Raw genomic sequence first — 21,997 nt, 5'->3', positions numbered from 1 at the left:
GAGCAAGAGCTAAATTCACATTTGTAATATCTTAATATAAAGTATATGTTATTATTAAGTGATGGCATTTTCAACAGGATTAAAGATTGTGTTTTAGCATTGTGTGTATTATCAGTATCAAGTTTGTTTTTACAAATATCTGCCCACTTTATTGAATGGAAATTAACATATTTTAATTGATAGAATGAACTATTCCCACAGGTCTGAGGCTGGAATAGACAAAGGCCAGGTATCAGCAGCTGATGAGTGTCGCAGCTACATGTCTGGCCGCCCCTTGCAAACTCCAGAGCAGTAAGTAGCAGAGAAGCAGAGATACAACCCAATGACTTTTCAGTAAAGAAAAAATTCTATTATGGAATTGTTGAATTGTCCACTAAAATGGTTCATATTCATTTGTTCCTTTCTGATTCTTCTCCCTTCACCCTAGGCTAAACTTTAAAGAGCTTTTTAAAATCTGTCTATATTATATTGTCCCTGTAGTTGATTCTTTCTATCATGAACAAATTGATTTTCTGAATATCTCATTTTGATTTGATATCATTCTTATGCTACTCAAAAGTTTCCAGTTACTTCCTATTGCCGGTAAAAGTCAAACCTTTCAGCATGGTGATCAGAAATGCCTCTTAATCATATAATTTCTGATTGTCCAATCTTATTTCTTTTTTATTATTTAATTTTATTTCAATTTAACAAATATATTTTTTCTCCAACACTTGTAATAATTTACATAGTCAAGCAAACAAATTTCTACATTATCTATATCAAAAAAGTTTCATTCTGTATCCTGAGTCCATTACACTGCTGTCAGGAGATAGACAGTAGGCTTCATCATCTACCACTCATGATTATTTTCAATTTGGAATAGCAACACTTTTTCTTCCCCTCAATTGATCACTGAATCTATCCTTTCCCTCTCCTCTCCTTGGAAATTAAAAATTCTTGAACTTGTCCTGTGCCTCAAGGGTCCTCCCTCCCTCCCTTGATATTTCATCTCTTCCTCATACTGGAAAAGCTACAATTTCCTTCAACCCCCTGGATGATGAAGACTATACATCTTTTGTACTGCCTTCAGTGACTACCAGAAATCTGTGTACCTAAAAGAAATGGTCACTCAAAGACTTACTGACTGAGTAAGTCTGTTGTATGATAAAATACTAGCAACAAATGGAATAAAAATACTATATTATCCTACTTTTGAACAAACATAGCTTCCCTTTTTTCCCCAAATTCTGAGCTTTTTCCAATTGGGCCAATGCCCAATGCCCCTTCACCAGTTTCTCTGCTTCTCACATTCACAAAGCTTAAAGATATCAAATCAGTGTTACCATGATGTGGCAGATGTGATAAGTGCTTAAAAAACAGAAGTAATGCTATGAAAAACTCATTAATAGTCCTTTCAAGCTATAATGTTATTTAACTGATGGTTCTGAAGGCATATTCTATAAACATGCACCTCTCAATTTATTCATTTATAATCATATTTTAATCATCATCATATATGTCAGCAATGACAAATCAGCAGCTATTTTTTAACTTTGTAAGATTTTTTTTCAAATTTTAATTAATCAATATTGATTTCCTTTCACTCCTATCCACTTTCCATGTAGAGAGGTATGGAGAACAAATCATAATGACTTTAAAAACCCATACATAATCAAACAAATTCTTTTGTTGACTATCTCCATAAATGTGTCTCATTCTACATCATGAGTCCATCAAAATTCATTTTGTTCATTAATTATTTTACCTACTCTCAATCATATAGTCAGTAGAAAAAAATGTTCCTCGCTTTTGTCCCCTCTATTAGATATATTCTCCTTTTTGATTTTTCCTTTTGGCCAGGAGAATGTCAATTTTGAACATACTAGTATTCTGGCAAGGGTAAAAAAGAAAGGACAAATTTGTTTTCCATGTTTCTCCTTCCCTTTTATTCCAGGTCTCTGCTTACCAGCTAACTTCAAACCTCGACAGGTTGAAGATCAGTTGCTAGCTCTGCCTTTCCTGGCTGGAGCCATTCAATAAATTCAGAAATTTTGATGTGTGCTAACACCTGATTAGGAGCTCCATATGAATAAGCAGCTACTTTTATTTTAAACAGAGTAGATAATATGGCCTTCTTTTTGCAAAAAAGGAAACAAAGGCATAAAGTAACAAAATCCCGGCAAATCCAAGAAAAGGAATTGGACTCAGTCTTAGAATTCAGAGACAGAAGATATGTTAGTCAAATCTCTACATAAATGAGAATTTCCATAATATGACCAAGAAAAGTTATTTGGTCTTCACTTAATATGTCAAGTAAGGGGCAGGGGGAGGGAGAAATTCAGCAGCATAAAGCAGTAGCAGTTCATTGTACTTTTGTGTAGCTCTAATTGTTAGGGGTAGTTAGATAAGATTGATGGATTTGAGTTCAAATCTGGCCCCAGACATTTACTAGTTGTGTAGTCCTGGGCAAGTCACTTTACCCTGCTTGCCTCAATTTCTCATATGTAAAATGAGCTGGGGAAGGAAATGGCAAAGCACTCTAGTATCTTTGCCAAGAAAATGCCAAAATGTAGTCATAAAGAGTTAGACACCACTGAAATGATTAAACAGCAATGACAAAAATTGTTAGGGAATTTTTCTTAATAGTAAGTGTCTTTATAATTTCTAAATATTGTTTCTAGTTTTTCCTTCTAATCTGGGTCAAGGAGAATAAATGTTTCTCTTTGAGCTTTCATAATCTCATTCTTTAGAGTTTCAATAGCTGATTTCTTCCAAGAATTTCATCCATGTGATATTAGCTGTTCTTTCTTGGAACCTTTTGAAATCTCCTCTGCCAAAATATATCAGATGCCCTAAGACTGACATGTGCTGACCCAATACATCCCACATGACACAGTTTCCCAAGTTCTAAAATGTATAAGTAGTCCACCTCATTTGGATTCAATAGCATTAGTGTGATGGTAAATAAAGAAGACTCCCTAGAAAAGTGTCATCTTAGTGATGGGACCTGAGGGTGGGAGAATGACAGCCAAGTCACAACAAACTTCCTCCATCAACAACATGAGACGAGAGATCAGTTGGTGATTCTTTGCTTGAACTATGCCTTAAGTCCACAATTGACCCCATGCATGTTCTCTAGCCCTGTTGGCACTATATGACAAAGTCTCAGTGACCTATATTATTTATGGCTATACACATACCTATTTACTCCCCCCCCCAATTTCTTATTCTTTCCTTTGCTTATGTTCTTTTTTAATCTTCTTCCTTTCTATAAAGGTCACATTGACTGAGTAATACTCAAACATTTAATAATGGTTTTTAAATTCTCATTTCTCTGGAACTCAGTATTGATATAAACCCATTAGACAAAGCTAATGTACCACCCTCTCAGGCAAAGCTGATAAATGGTCCCATTGGATCTTTTTATTCCTCTTCAGAGAATTTAGTCCTACCCTGATCAAAATGTCATGAATTCTCTGTAGGTGAGAAACTGCATGCAACATGAATATTTGATGTAACCCTGCAGAGGAATTCACTTCCAGCAAACTACCATAAGTTCGTTTTAGAATAGAAAAAAATAAATAAAACTGCAGGTTAACAAATAAGAATTCAGAGGATACAAATCACTGGCAAGCTTTGGTGAGATGAAATTGGGTTCTGTATGTTTCTCCATAAAAGCTGTGTGAAAAAAATGAATATTTTACACTGCACCTAGGAAAGATTCCAAATCTGTCTCCAAGGTCTGCAAGCAAATTTAAAATTATTGTTTAAAATCCCATAAACACTGGCTATATCACTTGTTTCTGGTTCATGTTGATTTCTAAAACCTAACTGAAGTGTCTCCCATTTCTCAGTAGTTGGAACTTTCAATCCCTAAGCTTTGTAATAACTGCTACCAGAATGAGAGTTATAAAGTTAATGGTGTTTTAGAATGAATTGTCTCTTTTATCATAACTCCCAGGCACTAAAATGCTTGTCAAATTAGGCACTTACATATTTTTTAAAAAGTAAAAGAAAATAGATGAGGATACATTCATTTGACAATATAGCAATGGTTCTGCATATCTTTGGGAGAAATCAATGCAGAGGTGTGCTGATAACAGTTTAACAACCAGCAAGTCAGGAAAACATTAGTTCAATTCTCATCTCAAACTCTAACCTTAAAAAGACATTTAACTTGTCTTTATCCTTGAATTATATCCAATTTCTAAAATCTCTTCTGGTTCTATGATCTTCACTAAAAGATTCCCACACTCCTTCCCTTGTCAATAATAATACAATTATATAAAATTAAGTATGAGATAATGCACACTGGCAAGTTTGGGAGATAGATTAAAAGTATGATAATTTTGTGGTCACTGAAAAAAGTGAGTTTTGCTGCTATTAATCCTTGACTTTGTTTGCTCACAGTGATGAACAAATGCAAGGGGCAAATTTAGGACGCAAAGATTTTTGGCGCAAGATGTTCAAATCTCAGAGTGCAGCAAGTGATACTAGCAGCCAATCAGAGCAGGACACATCAGAGTGTACCACTGCTCACTCTGGGACAACCACTGATAGGCGGTCCCGCTCACGTTCCCGGCGGATTTCACTCCGAAAGAAACTCAAACTCCCCATAGGTAAAAGTAGGTCTATTTATTTATTTGTTTCTTTATGTTTTATTTTATACATAAGTATACTGGCAGTTTAAGAGGGGGCAGGAATTCCACCCAGTTGATTGGGAGGATTTTACTAATTTATCCTGTTAATCAATCAAAAAGTATTCTTTAAGTATCTCTTGTGTCCCAAGTAGTGCCCTAAGCAATGGACATGACTATATTATTTAAAGTCCAATCCTGCACATTTTCACCCAAGGCATAAGGATTGAAGAATTTCTTTTCATTCATATTCTGTCATGTTGTGGTACTTTCCCTGTTTTAAGGATATATCTTAGAATTTTTACTTGATTGAGATTGGAGAGAATATTGAACTGTGTTAATAGACTTTGTCTATTAAATAGGAAACTGGCTAAAGAGGTCATCTCTCTCGGGCCTAGCGGATGGTGTAGAAGATCTCTTGGACATTAGCTCAGTAGACCGTCTTTCTTTCATCAGGCAAAGCTCGAAGGTAAACTAACCATCACTTGTTGGGAAAGTTAGATTACTAATAAAACTTTCAGTTCTGTGAATATTGTAGTGATAGATTTAGAACCAGGAAACTTAAAGGTTATCAAATACAGTTTTCTCTTTTTACAGATGAGGAAACTGAGACAGGGAAGCTGACACAACTAGTTACACAACTAATAAGTGAAAAAGGCAAAATTTGAATCTAGTTGTGACTTACTTCAAATCCAGTATTCTGTTCACTCCAGAAGTCCACTGAGGTGTGATTAAAGAGGCCTTTTAAAGTGAACAAATTTGGAAAATATCAAAGAAAAGCAATTGAAATTGACAATGAATAGTAGTCTGTATACACATACTTTAAAGGCAGGTAATTAGCACAGTAAATAGAGATCTAGTCTTAAAATCAGGAATATATTAATTCAAATCCTATTTCTCACCAGATCACTTAACTTCTTCCGATCTAACCTTTCTGGTCTGCAAAATGAGAGCCTTGGATACTCTGCCTCAAGGTCTTTTCCAACTCTGTCTATAATCATAATTTGGCAGATTTTTAATGTTGAAAATAAACAATGTAATGGAATCTTGATGTTATGGAAAGAAAACACACTGTTTACAATTTAGAATAAAAATAAGTGAAAAAATCTGATCCATTGTTGCAAGTAAAAGCAGAAAAAAATAAAAATAAAAACATCATTTGGTACATAGAGAAGGCCATCACCTTTTGAATTTGAGTTATTTCCCACAGGTACTTAGTATTTACAGAAACCATGTGGTCATGATGACCACTCAGACACAGGCCTTGGAAGTAGTTTGTTATGAAAAGTGAAGAACAATTTCTAGTCTCTCTGACATTCAATCTTACCTCCTCTTATCACCTCTGCTGCCCATGCATACCTGGAAGGAAGGAAATACCATACCATTGTCACCTGCATAAATTCTACTTCCCTTCTTCTAGCTTTCCAACTATACACTGCTCTGTAATGTCCTGAAAATTTTCTACCTGAGGCCAGATGTTGATAACCCGTCTGAATTCACCTCTCAATGGTTAACAGATTTGTATCCTGTCATATTATTCCCATTCCAGCAATTCTGAACCTTGTTGTCATTATCTAATCCTTCTTGTCTCTCTCCTCCTTGCCTGCTCTCTTGCTATCCCCCTTAATCCAAAACTTATCCCTGCACACCTACACCCCCCAATGCCATGCTTAAAAGCTACCTTTCCTTTCTACTGTGCTCTCTGGGCATCCATAGGTAACAAATTACCTTTCTTATTAAACCATTTTCTTTCCTGTTTTTTTTTCATCTTCTTGCAGTCACTAAAACCTGGCCCTTTCATAGCTGACACAACTTCCCTGCCCATCTTTTCCAGCATTGGTTATACTGTCACTCATATTCTTCTACTACTTGATCAGATAGGGGGTTAGACTACTTCTTGCTCCCCATTGCCATTTTGAGGCACTCTTTCTAAGGCCATCACTTAGTAAATTCATCTCTTTTAAGATTCATACAATCCATATCTACCACCCAATCAAGATTCTGATAAATATCATCTACTGGCCTCTGAAGACGCTCTTTCTTCAATCACTTCAATATCTGGATCACAGGCAGTTTCTCCTCCTCAAGTCCTTCCCTCATACTGGGTACTTCACAGATATATACAGAAATTATCAAACCTTTGTTTTTTCCTTCACTCCCAATTTCCATTTCCATGTTCATGAATTGAAATCCCTTTATCTTTTAACAATCTCTTGTCATTCCACCTTCCCTCTGCCTCGCAATTGCAAACCTAGTTCTTTGAATTATTTTTGACCTGTGATCCCTCTATTAAGTTCTTTCCCAGACTATCACTACTGCACTGATGACCACTTTCCTTTTTTCTGTTTTTTGACCCCTTGATGACTTAGTCCAACTTCACACCATCCTTTTCTCTTAAGTCCCTTGCCCCCTCATCCTATTGCCAATCTTGCCTACCATGCCTCAGTCTTGGATTAGTTCTATATAATATTGTTTTCATTCCAACTTACATGCAGCTGAATAAGCAGGAGAAAAAATTTTAAATCTTACTTACTAGATCCACTACTAATTCATGTTGCATAACATAAACTGGGCCTTCAGTACAGCAAAATGATCCTTTTTATACCTCTCTAATTGATTCACTATTCTATTTATCATAGCATCCTTTCCAAATCTTTTCATTCCTCCAGGAAACTTACATGGCTCCCTTCATTGTAAACCTTGACTTATAATTCAATGGGGAAAAAATTGAGAACTTCCTCTTCTCCTCTCCTCACCTCATCTTACTTTATTCAGATGTCTTTTGCCATTTTTCTATTGCTCCTATCTAGTGCCAAGGCTAATCCCTTTATGTACATAGGTGATCCCAATCCACTCAGTCTTCTCCAGCATGTTGCCTCTTCTTTCATCCTGCTATGACTCTCTCTCTCTCTCTCTCTCTCTCTCTCTCTCTCTCTCTCTCTCTCTCTGTCTTTCTCTCTCTCTCTTTCTCTCTGTGTGTGTGTGTGTGTGTGTGTGCGTCTCTGTCTTTCTTTGTGTCTCTCTGTCTCTCTTTCCCCATAACTCTACAATCTAGCTTCTAACTTTTTCATTCAACTGACACCTCTGCTTCCAAAGCTACCAGTGATTTTTTATTTACAAATCATATGACCTCTTTTCAATCCTCATACTTTTTTACTTCTATGCAGTTTTTAACACTGGCCTCCTTATTGTTCTTTACACTCATAGAACTCCATGGTTGGCATTTGAATTCAGTTCCTTTGATTCCATTTGTCTCAAATAATTCCAAATGCCCAAACAATGGGCATTATTTTCTAACCTTTTTCAATCTATGACATACCTATGAATTTGATAAGACACTTTCAACCTATCACATGTCAGTTCAATCACCCTGTCAATAAATCTGCATATCTCTCTAAAAATATTTCATACATACATATACATAAACATGAATACACCATTCAAAATCTCTTTGCTTCACAATCATTACAACTACCTTTATTCTCTGCTCTTCATGATCAGAAATTGACAGAAAGAAATGAGAAAACCCAAAATGAAACAACACACCAAGGGGGTCATGATATACCAGTATTAAACTACTAGGAAAAAGTAGAGTTAGATTCAAATAGAATGTGCACTTATTCCCTTTATAACTAAAGTTTAGGATATAAAAATGACTTTCTTACATGAATTATTTATTAGTGTTTTCCCTTCATTAGTATCTTGTCAAAAGTAGTGTTCTTTCTGTAGCTTTTTTTGCTAAAGAAAATATGGGTATGTGGTTGGTAGAACAAGTACTGGCTTAGGAGTTAAGAAATCCTACTTCTGATGATAACTTAATCATGAGCAAGGTTGTCCTTAGACCTCAGCAATGTTCACATTGAGGAGGAAACAGGACCAAATGTAGATTTAAAGGAACTGAATTGAAATCCCTATTCTGGAGCTGGGAAAGGCAGTGTCTTGTGTGAGGAACAACAAGTGTTCCTGATTTCTGGAGTGTATGGGAAGGATTAAGGTGAAAGAAGTCTAAAAATGTAGGAAGGGTCCAGTTTGTGAGGATCTGGTCCATAAGTAAAATGATAACCTGTGTTACTCTTTCCAGTTCTAGAGTCGATAAATATTTATTAAACATCTATTATGTGCCAAAGACTGTGCTAAATGCTAGGTATAGAAAAAGACTGCCCCTGCCCTCATAGAGCTTACAATCCAATGGGAGAGACAACATGCAAACAAATATATACAAAGCAAGCCTTAGACAGATAAATAAGAAATAATTAACAGAGAAAAGTTTCTGGAATTAGGAGATGTTAGAGAAAGCTTCAAATAGGAGGTAGGATTCTAGTTGGAATTTATAGGAACCCAGGGACATTAGTAGTCAGAGTGAAAAAGGAAGAGCATTTCTAGCATGAGGGCCAACTAGAGAAAGTCTCTAGAGTTGAGAGGGAAGATGTCTTGTTCATGGAATGATCTGGAAGCCAATATCTTTGAACCAAAGAGTATGTGTTGAAGAATAAAGTATAAGAGGACTGGAATGATAGGAAGAGGCTAGTTTATGAAGGGATTTTAATACCTAACATAATATTTGCATTTGCTCCTGGAGCTAGTAAGAAGTCATTGTCTCTGGTCTGGCATCTTTTCCTTAACTAGGAGTTGTTTCTTATTGTCTGTTTCAATCAATTAACATGCATGTGATACCTATTTTAAACCAGGCAATATTAATTTCTAGGGATACAATATTTTGTTTAATTTTTAATTCCAAACTTAGTATTCATAGGCTAAAAGAAGTCACCAAGTGAACAAATAAGATTTTCAACTGATCATGATAAAGGTATAATCTTCAAATTTTTAATAATGTATATAAGATTCCCTTTAGAGAAGAAAATTAATTTCTTAGATAGAGAGCTGTACTGAAAGGCCAAAAGAAATTGGTTTCCAGACTTGCCTCTGATATTCTGGTTGTGTAATCCATGAGAAGTCACTCAAGCTTTCAGTATCTCCAGTGACTCTCTAAGATTATAAATTGACAACAGTCACTGCTCTGCATTGGTGGATGGAGTTTTCTCCCTGGCTGCTTCCTACATGAATGAAATCACAGCTTTGGGAAAAAATGAAGAGAATAAAGAACTTTAACAAAAAAAAATTACAACAAAAATGTGATTTTCCCCCTATAACCCATTCTCTTCTCTTTTCATTTTCTTTAATTTTTTGAAATCTATTTTGTTGCTGTTATTATTCCTGCCTTGGAATTCTGAAGTATAAAAAAATTTTAGGACCACTGGGCCAAGAGAAATACATTTTAGTTTTTAGAACAAGAAATATGACTTCAAGAGTAAGCATAGTGCATTACTGGTAAATTAAGTTATACTGAGCCTTTCTAAAAATTATTTGATTATGTTTGGTTCTCTTTAGCATTTTATTATCCATTTGAAGTGAATTAGGGAAAGGAAGACTGGTTTTGCTGATGACTTTGAATTGAGGCTCCCTTGAATGACAACAATAGGAAAATAATATCATTATTGTTGACTAAAATTTTTTCTTAATGCTTCATGGTCAAAAATCCAATCTGGTTTCTACCTGTGCTGTCATTTGTTTTGCAATATTTTCACCAGCATGTGAGAATATACTATAATGATTAACACAATTTATTGAAGAATCCTGAAGAACCTAAAATAAGTTTATGTGCTAAAAACACTTCATTTCCAAGGCAAGGATTAGAGCCATGCTAGAACATGCTGCCATCTAATTTAGCTTTATTCTTAAAACCAGTTTTTTATTTTCTCAGGTTAAGTTCACCAGTGCAGTAAAACTATCTGAAGGAGGACCAGGAAGTGGGATGGAGAATGGAAGAGATGATGAAGAGAATTTCTTCAAAAGACTTGGTAAATGACATGTAATCATCAGAAATTCATTTAGGCTTCATAACACTGAAGGAAAAAGTATGGTTATATTTTTAAAAATCTATTCCCATTTCTCCTTTTATTTTTTTCCCTTTATGCTTATCTTCTTTTCTCCTTTTTTGGTCTTTTTTCCTCTTATTTTATAACATTTTCATATTTCCTTTATATCATTTCTACTGGTTATTTTGCTTTCCCTTGCCATTTTTCTTCCTAATCTATTATTAGGATCATAATAGTATAGGATATGAGAGTGGGATTGGATTATAAAGGTCATGGGCTATAATATACTTTCCATAAGTAAGTAGATAGATACATATGTATATATTTTGTATATTTATATATGTGTGTGTTTATGTACATGTATGTTTATTTTACATATGCATACATATATGTATATTTGTGTATATGTGTGTTTGTTTTACGTATGCATGCATACATGTGTATTTTTAACAACTTTCCTTATAAATTTTTATCCAGCCTCTGATTGAATAATTCTAGGATTAGAAAGCTTTTTACTTCACAATGCAGTCTGTTCCTTAATAATATGACTGGAATACTCCTCTGTGGAAATTTGACCAACTATACCCTTTATTTATATTCTAAAGCTTCAGAGAATAATTTGTTTGTTTCTTACACCAACCTTCAAATATTAGAATACAATATCATCTTTTCCTTTAGACTTTTCTTGTCTGAGCTAAACATTTCCAGATCCTTCAGCTCTTCTTTATATGACAGGATTTCTATTATTAAGGCCTTCTGATTATGTTCTGGATCAATTACAAGTTATAAAGTTCTCATGTAAAAATGTGGCCACAACCGCACATAATAAACATAGTATTCAAAATATAGCCTCATCAGAATTCAGTGTGACTATTATCTCCAACATTCTCTGTATACATGCATACATGCATTTATATTCATACACACACACACACACACTCATATAGATATATATGTATGTATATATATGTATATATATATATATATATTTGAGAACCATTGAACCAAGAAGAAATGTACTTTACTTCTTACAACAAGAAACATATGATTTCAAGTATAAGCATAGTATATTATTGACAAATACATTATATATATATATATATATATATATATATATATATATACATACATACACACATACACATGCATATAAACATATACTTGTGTTGGATTAGGCTGCATTATTTTTAGGGCAAAAGAAAAGGGAGGGAAGGAAGGATAGAAAAGGGAGGGAAGGAAGGATCGAAAAGGAAAAAAGTACTTTTGTAGTGACTACTATGTGCCAGTGGCTACTATATTACAAATATATCATTTAATCAAAATATTATTTCATGACATTCTTATATGATAGTATGTTCAGTCATTCTCCAGATGATTATAATCACTTTGTTTCCAGATATTTTTCCTGCAATTAAAAAGATAATTACCAATATTTTCATACATAAGGGAGCTTTTCAATTTTCTTCCTTTTTGGAGTATATTTAAAATAGAAATTGTTCAGTGAAGGAGTATGAATCCAGTATCCAGTTTAATGACATTTTTCATATTATTGCACATTGTTATACAGAAGTTAGTCTAAATCAGAATTCTAGCAAGAGTTTGTTTATTTTGTTTATGCCTACCTTTTTAAAGTCCATTCAGCATTGATGATTTTCATTTTTTAACCTCTTTCCCAAATTAATGGCATTATGCCATAGCATAAGATTATAATAGCTTTTGTGACTGACAGCATAATAAACTTATATCAAGTTTATAGATACCCCAGTCATTTTTAAATAAATTGCTATTTTGTAACTTCTCCCTCATACTGTATTTCTGAAGTTGATTTTTTTAACCTAGGTATAAAATTTTACATTTAGCCCTACTAATTTTACATTTTTAGTTTCAGCACAATTCCTTTTAAATTCTCACTGTTATTCAGTTAGTTAACACTGTTTTCTGTTCTTTAAATACATACACATACACACACACATACACACACACACACACACACACACACACATACACACACACACACATTCCATTTAAGCATTTATCCAAGTCATTAAGAAAACATTAAACTGCACAGAACCAAGCATGGAGAGATGGACCAAGGCACTGCATTGGACACCTACTTCCACTTTGACATTTAATCATTAATGATTATTCATTTTGCTAATAATTCAACCAGCACTGAAGTCACATAAGTGAACTCTCGTGTAGCCCACATCTCTCCATATTTTTCATTAAAGTAGCATAATACTTTATCAAAATCTTTGTAGAAATCTAGATGATTCCTTTATATTATATGCATTCTCTACATCTATCTACAGTCTACTGGCTCTAGTTAAAAAAAATTTTTTAATGAGATTAGCAATTTAGAAATTAGCAGATTAGTCTGTTCTTTTTTATGGAATAATTTTTATTTATTATATATTTTATTCCATTAAATATTTCCTAATTACATGTAAAAATTTTAATAATCTCTTTTTTAAGAGTTCCAAGTTCTCTCCATGATAGGCTTTTGATGAAGTTATGTTGACTCCTTATGTTTATTGCATATTTTTCTAGATTTCCAGTAATCTTCCTTTGAATAATATTTCCTAGTATTTTGCCTTCAGTTTTTATTTTTCATTTTCTTTCCTTTCTTGAAAACCGAAACAATACTTGCCCTCATCTAATCTTATAGTTTAAAGCACTTCCTATGAGGAACTGTTACCTTGAACTCTTCCAAGTCACCTAAATGGTCTTTAGTTTCTTTATATCCTTACTTATCTTGATTTTTAACTATCAGTCATTGTTATTTTGTTTTTTTCCTGTTCAAAAAGTATTCTCTTTAAAGAAAACAGAAGAAAAATAAGAATTAAGTAGTCTAATTTCTTTGTACCATCTCTCATTCTTGTCTCATCCACCCCAAACAATGCTATTATCTTTTTGTTCTTCTGCTTTCCCATACCAGAACAACAACCATCCCTATTTTTATTATTATATTTAGCTTTCCTGGGTGGCTAAAGCTCATAACTAATTTTATTACTTCTAACACTGTTTTTACAAGACTGTGTCATGATTTTGCATTAATTCTACCATTATCTGCTCTTGCTTTCATCTTTTGAATAAGGCTTTTAAAGATCTAAGTAAGTAGGGGGATTTCCTGTGCATTCACATCAGTCTCTTCAAAAAGTTTCCATTTTTCCTTGTTATCAAATTGATTCTCTTTGGGCCTTGAGAATTCCATTCTTAAGGGTTTTCTATTTTTCCTAGGTTGACTTTTATATTTCATTCTTCGGGATTTTTTTTCTGTATTTTAAGTCTCAGATCATATCATGTGATCCATATTTTAATATACTCTTCCCTTTTATTTTAAAATCAGACCACATTTTTATTTACTATCAGATTCATTGAATACCTGCAATCTCAGTCGATAGTTTTGTTTAGATCAGCATTTAATGCAATGCCTGCCACATATTAGGTGCTTAATAAATAACTATTGATAGATGTTTATTATTTATTGATATTGAGAGAAGAAATGGGAGAGGAATAAGTAAAACAACTTTTGCAGCGCTTTTAAATATCTGCTCCAATTCTCTTTCCCATTGGATACTGTCTACCTCTTCAGGTTGCCACAGTTTTGATGACCATCTGAGCTCCAACCAGGAGGGAGCAAAATATAAGAATGTAGTGAATCTTGGAGCAATTAGACAAGGCATGAAGAGATTTCAGTTTCTGTTAAACTGCTGTGAACCAGGTACTATTCCTGATGCCTCCATCCTGGCAGCTGCCCTGGATCTGGTAAGTAATTTTAAGGTTCTAACCAATCCTTTTCTCATTTTCCAAGTGACACTGTCAATTGAGATAAGCACAAATAGCAAAACCCAAAGCTTTCTTTGCATGTCAAAGCAAAAAGTAGACAAAAAGAGTAGCAAATGAAAATATTTCAATTTAGCTAAATACTTTTAATTCTTATAGCTACCTTCTACTTTTGAAATATTAAGAATTGTGATATACTGATAACAACAAATCTGTGATAACAATAAATCTGAAATTTTAAAACTTAGAAAGCCTTTATGACAATTTTTGTATTTATTAAAACTAAGGCATATGAAAACTTTGTAACAAACCAGTGCCATCTAATACAATTATAAGTCTGTACCTTCGTAGATCTCACTTCTAGAGATGGCAGAGGACTAAGACATCATAAAATTTATCTCCTCTTCCCATTTTATAGAAAAGGAAAGTATGGGTCAAAAAGGTTCAGTAAGGTTCAGATCATAGATAGTAAATAGCAGAGCCAGTATTTGAATCCAAGTCTTTCTATTCCAAATTCAATGCTTTTTCATTTCATCATCATCCATTCACAAAATGACAGAATCTTAGAATTGAAAAAAAAAAGCTTCCAATGCCATCTAATCTAACCTCTCTTTTTATAGGAATGCCTCCTTTACATGAACTCTCCGAGTGAGGTAGAACTCATAACTCCAGAGGCATCCCATACCACTTTATATCAAAGCCAAGTCTATCTCTTAGAAATTTCCATTCAATATTCTTAGTAGCTCTTTGTGAACTTCTACTCATTGATTTGCTTGTGCTGAGCATAACAGATCTTCATGGTTCTTACACATGACAGCCATACTTGAAGTCAGCTATGTTTTTCTACCTAAGATTTCACTAAGCTAAACAATCTCAGTTGCTTCCATTGATTTTTCTATGACATGGTTTCCCTACCATCAAGGCTGCCCTTTTCTGTTCCAATCTTTCCATGTCATACCTAAAACTGGAGACAATATTTCAGTATAGTCTGATCAGGGCAGGTCATATTTTAAAGGGGAAAAATTATCTTTTTGAAGGTTTTTTAATTTTCATCATTCTTTCTTGAAAGAGTGCTTTAGTGAATAAAAAAAACAATCATAAGATTAGAAGAGCCCTTGAAATATATAGTTTATCCATCTATCACCAAGCTAAATAGAAGTTAGATAGCCTCAGTGATTGGGATCCATTTTCTTAAACTTCTTTCAGGTGAGAAAGCCAGGTACCAAAAAAACTCATTTTCTAGATGTTTGGTGACTATGGATAGGTTCTAACACTGAAATTATGCCAGGAATACTGGTAAGGACACAAACATGGTAGAACTAAACTAGGGTACAAGGCTGGGACTTAGTCACAAGCACTAAGGTAAGAGCCTAATCACAAAACCTAGGATACAAAATTAGAGCAGGAATAGAAACGGGCTTGGGTTATATATTTGTGGATCCTTCTCTTTCCCTTGCCAACTAACCAAATTGGTCCCAGAGATTAGAATGTGGTTAAACCTACAGATGAGGAATTTATGTCCTCAAAACAGCAGAAAGTTAGGTGACTTATTTATTCCCTGATTTACCTAAGTAAAGCTCTATTAAAAGTCTTGACTTTTAAGATAATGGAAGATTACATGTAGCCTTTAAACATAATTCAAATTAAGAAGTATGGAGCAACTAAATTCCTAATCTAAAATACAACTATATTTATGAATTCTTGACTTATAATAACTAAATTGTTGTCAATTTTCCTTAATGCAAAGCTGAATCGATCAAATTTCAAATGTGGGTTTCAGCCTCTGTTTTTATGCAATTGTTTTTCTTAGGCAAAAGCTTTCAAAGCCCTATTTTAGCTATTGATAGAGGATATTCACATATAAGATAAATATTGAAAGTTCATTCAAAATGTACTTAATAGCCATATACTTGTGGCTCTCAAAAACAGAGATACCAGAATATGTTGTTTGCTAAAATGCTTTACTATTGTGCTGTTGTTCCCTGTCACTTGGTCCAAAGGTCTGGATTTGAGTAAACATAAAGCTATTCTTTGCATTTATTTTAAATCCAAAGTTTAAGCACAATCTTTTAGATGAAGAAAATAATTTTCAATATTTTATTGAAAAGAAAAACACCAGTGACATTTTGCTATGTTAGTTATATAACCTAATTTTTTTTATTCTTCAGAAAAAAATTACTAATATGCTTACAAAGAAAAATTCTGTCAAATAACAGAGTTATAAAAATATAAGTATGTACAGACTTCTGGAATATTCATGTTCAAAATCTGTGCAAATGAAAAGCTTTTTATTTATTTTAAATATTGCCCCTAGCATTGTTGCCATGACAACTGACAAAAATTAGGGGTAATCAACTCCAGTTTCAGGTTCAGCTCAGCCTCTTTTGACTTTTTTTTTATTAAAAAATTAACAAGAACTGAATGTAATTCCTCTCAAATGCATTGATATTTTTAAAGGACTTTCATTATTGTCAAAGCTTTATATGTATACACAAAATAAAACAGTATTATATAAAAAGTCCAAAAATAATATTAACTATAAGAGCTTCTTTTTAAAAATGTCTTAAGTTTGAAAATTCCTCTTCAGTTCCTGATAGAAAATCTGAGTATTATCTTCATTTTACAAATGAGAAAACCAGTTTCTCAGAAAATATAGTGATATGCCCAGGTTCATATTCCTAGTAAGTGTCAGATTCAATAATTCAATTCTGATTTTTTTATTCTAATATCAGCACCCATTTTGCTAGATTATGCTGCAAAAATCCACTATATTGGTAATAGTCACCACAAATATTCTGTCTCTTTTTCTCTCAAAGTTATCTGTCAACTACAATATTGCTTTTGACCATAACTGCTCCAGGAGTGGATGGGGGAAAGGAAGCCTGTCAGATACCAGGTGCTTCATACAGGCAAAGAACTCAATATAGATTAAGTAATGAATATGGAACCACAAATTTGTGCCTGGCAGCAGACTTGGAGTCAATACACAGCCACAAACACATCTTTTTTTTTTCAGCCATTAGTGATTTAAAGTAGGTTAGCATGCTGTTCTCATTAAAACAGGAGCATACTACATTAGATGCATTATATCATTTTAGTTGGGAGGTCAAAAAGATCCATGTTACTGCCTAAGGCATGACATCTAAGATTGGATTTTACATAATAGAATCTTGTTCATCACTGTGCTCTGGCAATAAAGGATCAATTAGTGCCCATTTTGGTGTTGTAAACTTAAATATACTTTCTCAAAATCGAAAAAAAAATGAATTCTGTTCCATAACTTTCAATTGGTAACAATACTTGCCAGAAATTCCTAGCAAAATAAAGTAAGAATGAAATTATTTCACAATTTTCTGCTTTAAAATATTAGTGGAGATATGATCTTTCCATTTTTAAAAAATGTTAATTTCAACTATTTCATTCTAGATAATTTCTCATTGGAGACTAAAGGCTAGAAAACTGGTTTGCCACATACCAAACATCACATAGAAATTCTCATAAACTTCTCAAATTTATTTTTAATTGATTTCATCTTTGCAAATAAAAAGTGAACATTTCTCACAAGAATGACGCCTGCCATTCTAGATAATTGTCATGTTCATCATACATTCACTGTATGCAGTTATTATTTTTGAAGAAAGCAGGATTTAACACACTTTAAAATAAGCTATTAAAACAGGATTCTGCTGTGCATTTCATATAGTGCTTTTAAAAAGGTATTAAAATGTTGCAAAAATTTACCAAATTCCTAACAACCTATTCCCAAATAGAGAAAAAGGTAAGTCTATAGAAGCAATATTAATTAATCTTTTTTTTTAAATGATGAGTTAATAAAGTCTACTTCATGTGACAGTCTAATGATAGCTTAGGTTCATTTCCTTGTTGAATTAAAGTTTAGCACTGATAATTTCTTGAAAGACTGTTCATTATTTTGTGAAAAAATAAAGCCCATAGAATAATGATTTATCTCTAGCTTTATAAGAACTGATCTTTTCCTACTTGAAGTGAGACAGTGACTTCCCTCAAAACAACTTCTGTAGATTCCCTATTATTTCTCTACTAGCCTTGAGCACTATATATGTCTTTCTGAATTCATTATCTACAGCTTATTTGTCACATTTTCAATGTGAAATCACATCTGTCAATTAAAAAGAAATGTAGTATTCTCACATATTTACCAAGGAATCTTCCCAGTGATACTTTCTGTCCTATATCCACATAATATGTGATTGAGTATCAAGGAGGCAGCTTTCTGCAAACTACTCCAGATACTTCCATGATTGAATACATTCAGAAAAAGAAACCGTCTAACATTTTCCCCCTCAGATCAGATTATTGGGGGGAAATATAACACATTTCTGTGAAAACCAAAGTTCCAGTTCATTTCAGAACTGTTATTATCTAGGTCCTTGAATTATATAGAAAGCTGTTCCCAGGAAGATGAAAATTAGTTTCTCGCTGGGTTGATGAGGCTTCTGTGGTTCAGCCTGCACCAGTCTGACCGTGTCAGCATGGCCTCAGAAACTGACTGTAAATGTAATCAGGCCAGAAATGCATAATGCTCTTTCCACAGAAATGCCTGGTCCAACTAGATTGCAGAATATCACAAATGTGACTAAAATGAATCTTGACTTTAAATGATATGGATGACCAAGGTCTATAGTCCCTGTTCTTTGAATTAAAAGGATGCTCTCTTCTCTGGAAACATCAATCAGTACCTTTCAGAAAACGAAAATTCCTCTTAAGATTCAGTGACTTTTTCTTGGGGTAACAATAAAATCTTTTCTTAAACAGCATCTGCAGGGAAATATGAAAATTACTTTCCATTCATTTGTTTCTGTTGCAAAATTTAAGAGATGACAGTGGAAAAATAAAGAGGAAAGCCTGAAATTTGAAGTCCTTTGGTTACAAATGTTGGAAGGTAAAGAACTGTATTGTATAATGATATTTTTAGACACCTTTAAAAATTCAACTAGATAACTTTAATGAAAGAGGTATTTTTCATTTGCTTGTTAAGTTCCCCCTCTTCCCACCCCCCCCAGCCTTGGTGCTACTCTGGGAATTAGAAATCATTCATTGTTGAAATACAAGCATTCAGGAGGCATCAATCCAATACAGAGAGGAGATGAAAGGAGACCTGTTTTCAGAAGAGACGTTTAAAAACTATGACCTTCTCCTACTTCAAAATAATATGCAAAATCCTTTTTTTGGGGAGCAACGGTAGAGTAGAATTTTTGCTTTGGTGTTTAGTTTTAATTTTCATTGTAGTAACCTGTGGTTCTTTTCAGCTATGCAACATTCGCCTGATTCATTTCTCTCCATTTGTGATGTGTTTCTCTGTGATGTCAATTCATCCCTGTCCATTCTGTCATATCTCCATCTTTCTCTTGCTGCTTCTTCAGATTGCACTGCGTGTTAAGAGGTAAGATCTATCAAAGGAGTGGAAAGTGACTTATGTTTAAGTTCAGGAAGAATCCTCTCTTCAAGCATTTCCATTTTTCTACCTGAAAAACAGCACTTTGACACAACTTTTTGTGAGGATCTTATGAAGACATTAGTTTCATCTCACTCTTGAGTGCCTCATTTCCTCCTTTGCATACTCTGAGTTTTTAATCCATGTTATGGACCATCTGCTATTCTACTAGACCACACATCATGATTCTTGCTTTTGTACCTTGACTCTCTTCATATTCTGTAAAATAACATATATGCTGCAAAGAAAGGGAAAAGGATATCTCTACCAAACATGGCTTCATTGACTATAAAGCACCAAGATGCTAAGCATCTCACCAGCCCTCTATAGAAATGTAATAATAGTATAACCTTTGAATTATGTGATTATTCCTTAATCACAGTATCATAGGATCACAGAGTTAAAGCTGAAAGGATTTTTGAAGATCATTTAATTCAAACCTGTATCTTTACAGATGAAAATTGAGGTTCAGAGAGGTCAAGTTTCTTGTCCAAGATCACAGAGAGAATAAATGTCAGAACTGGGATTTGAACTCAGGTTCCCTGACTTCAAAAGCAGAACTTTGTTCATCATATACACTGCCTCACTTCTGAGATAATGTATGTAAAAAAATCTTTGCAAATCTTAAAGCACTGTATAAATGTTTTAAAATCTTACCATTTCATCTATCTACACAGATAATTAAATAAGTCAGTTAGGTGTCACATTTACCTCACTGCAAACTACATTAAGATCAAGTATTATATCATTAAGGGCATATTCCATAGCTAAAATAGAAAGTTGTCTCTATTCTATCAGTAATTTTGGACTAGAAATTCCTCAGGATCAATTGGTAACAATATCTGAGTTTTACTTTATGAAATTCCTAAGAATTAAGAGCTGGTATTTCTAACAACGTGAGTATTATGTCCTGACTTTTTTCTGCAGTAGCCACCATTTTAGAAAATAACTGTTTTCAAGGGTTTTTTTTTTCCTTAATTGGCTGATTTAATCAGTATCTAATAATTACCTGAGATCCAAAGCTAAGGTGATCCATTCTTCATTCAGCTCTTAAATTTCTCATCTTATTATCTTTTTTGCCATCTGAAAATTAAAAGAAAGTAAAGATAAAATCGCTATTGCATGGATTTGGATTAGGGGAAGAGAGCCCACTCATTAATTTTAGAAGACACAATATCCATCTCATAATATTCTCCTCCTACATTCATCTGAAAAATCTTCTCAGAATCCTAGTCAACATGCATTAAACCAGGATTTTCAGGTGATAGAAGTATGCCATATTAGAAATAAATGTCATTTTCATTGCCCTTTAAGCTAGCATCTTCTTTTTTTGGTGTGACAATTGGGGTTAAGTGACTGACTTCAGAGCTGGTGCTATAGCCACTGCACCAACTGGCTGTCCAAGCTAGCACCTTCTTAACCAGTTGTTCAAGGAAAGTGATTGGTTACATACAGTTCAAAAATTTGTCAGCCTCCTAGTCAAATAAGTCAAGATGAAAGAAACCCACAAGGTATAATATCTAATACTCCTCTTTTTCTAGTTGAGAAGACTAAAGGTAGAGAGGTTAAGATACTTAAAGAATTTTGTCTAAGGTCACAGAGGTAATTAAGTATCATATGTGGGATTTAAACCATTTCCGTTACACTATTCTGCTTCTCCTTTGATACAGATGTGTCCATGTCTAATAGTTATTTTGTAGATATACTGCCCCATGAGATCATTGTTTGTTATGTGGAATCATCATCACACTCCTTAAGTTAGTTCCTGAGAATTGTCTTAAATCTTGTACATGCAATGCAGTTGGTGACATATTTTTTTAGAATTGGTTTATTTGTTTGCTTTATTTGTGCATTCTTAGTCAATCCTTTAAAAAATTATGAAAGTTGGTAATATACAAAAATATGCTTTGGTCTCATAAAGAATATTTCTGAGCATTATAAGAAATAGTTATTGGGAAAATTTTGGAAAAAAACTTTCTACTTTCTCAAGGGTTCCAGTGTAACCATTATACTATCATAAAAAAAAATTCTAAAAAAATCATGTTTCTCACATTTAGCTCCACCTAGAAATGCTCTGGACTCCTATCCATCATTCTGTATAAAGCAGGGAGTTACATTGTGCTTTTCCACATAGTGGTTGCTCAGAAATTTGCTAATTGAGGGAGGTAACAATTCATCACTGGACATTAGAGATAGGAAAGTTTATATGGACTCTTACAGTAACTTGACTCAATTAGGAAGGT

General features: G+C 33.6%; 1 protein-coding gene across 1 annotated transcript in view; it reads left to right on the top strand.

Annotated features, from left to right (window-relative positions):
• The window catches only part of UNC80 (unc-80 homolog, NALCN channel complex subunit), a 228,787-nt gene that overhangs the window by 68,820 nt on the left and 137,970 nt on the right, over positions 1 to 21,997 (top strand). Inside the window, exons 18-22 of the mRNA XM_051983635.1 lie at positions 202 to 291; positions 4,393 to 4,601; positions 4,982 to 5,088; positions 10,381 to 10,477; positions 14,091 to 14,263. Coding sequence (XP_051839595.1) covers positions 202 to 291; positions 4,393 to 4,601; positions 4,982 to 5,088; positions 10,381 to 10,477; positions 14,091 to 14,263 — 676 coding nt within the window. The remainder of the gene's footprint in view (positions 1 to 201; positions 292 to 4,392; positions 4,602 to 4,981; positions 5,089 to 10,380; positions 10,478 to 14,090; positions 14,264 to 21,997) is intronic.

This window comes from Antechinus flavipes, chromosome 3 (genome assembly GCF_016432865.1).
Source record: "Antechinus flavipes isolate AdamAnt ecotype Samford, QLD, Australia chromosome 3, AdamAnt_v2, whole genome shotgun sequence".
NCBI lineage: Eukaryota > Metazoa > Chordata > Mammalia > Dasyuromorphia > Dasyuridae > Antechinus > Antechinus flavipes.
The sequence above is the reverse complement of the archived record's forward strand: the minus strand, read 5'-3'. Positions and strand labels throughout refer to the sequence as shown.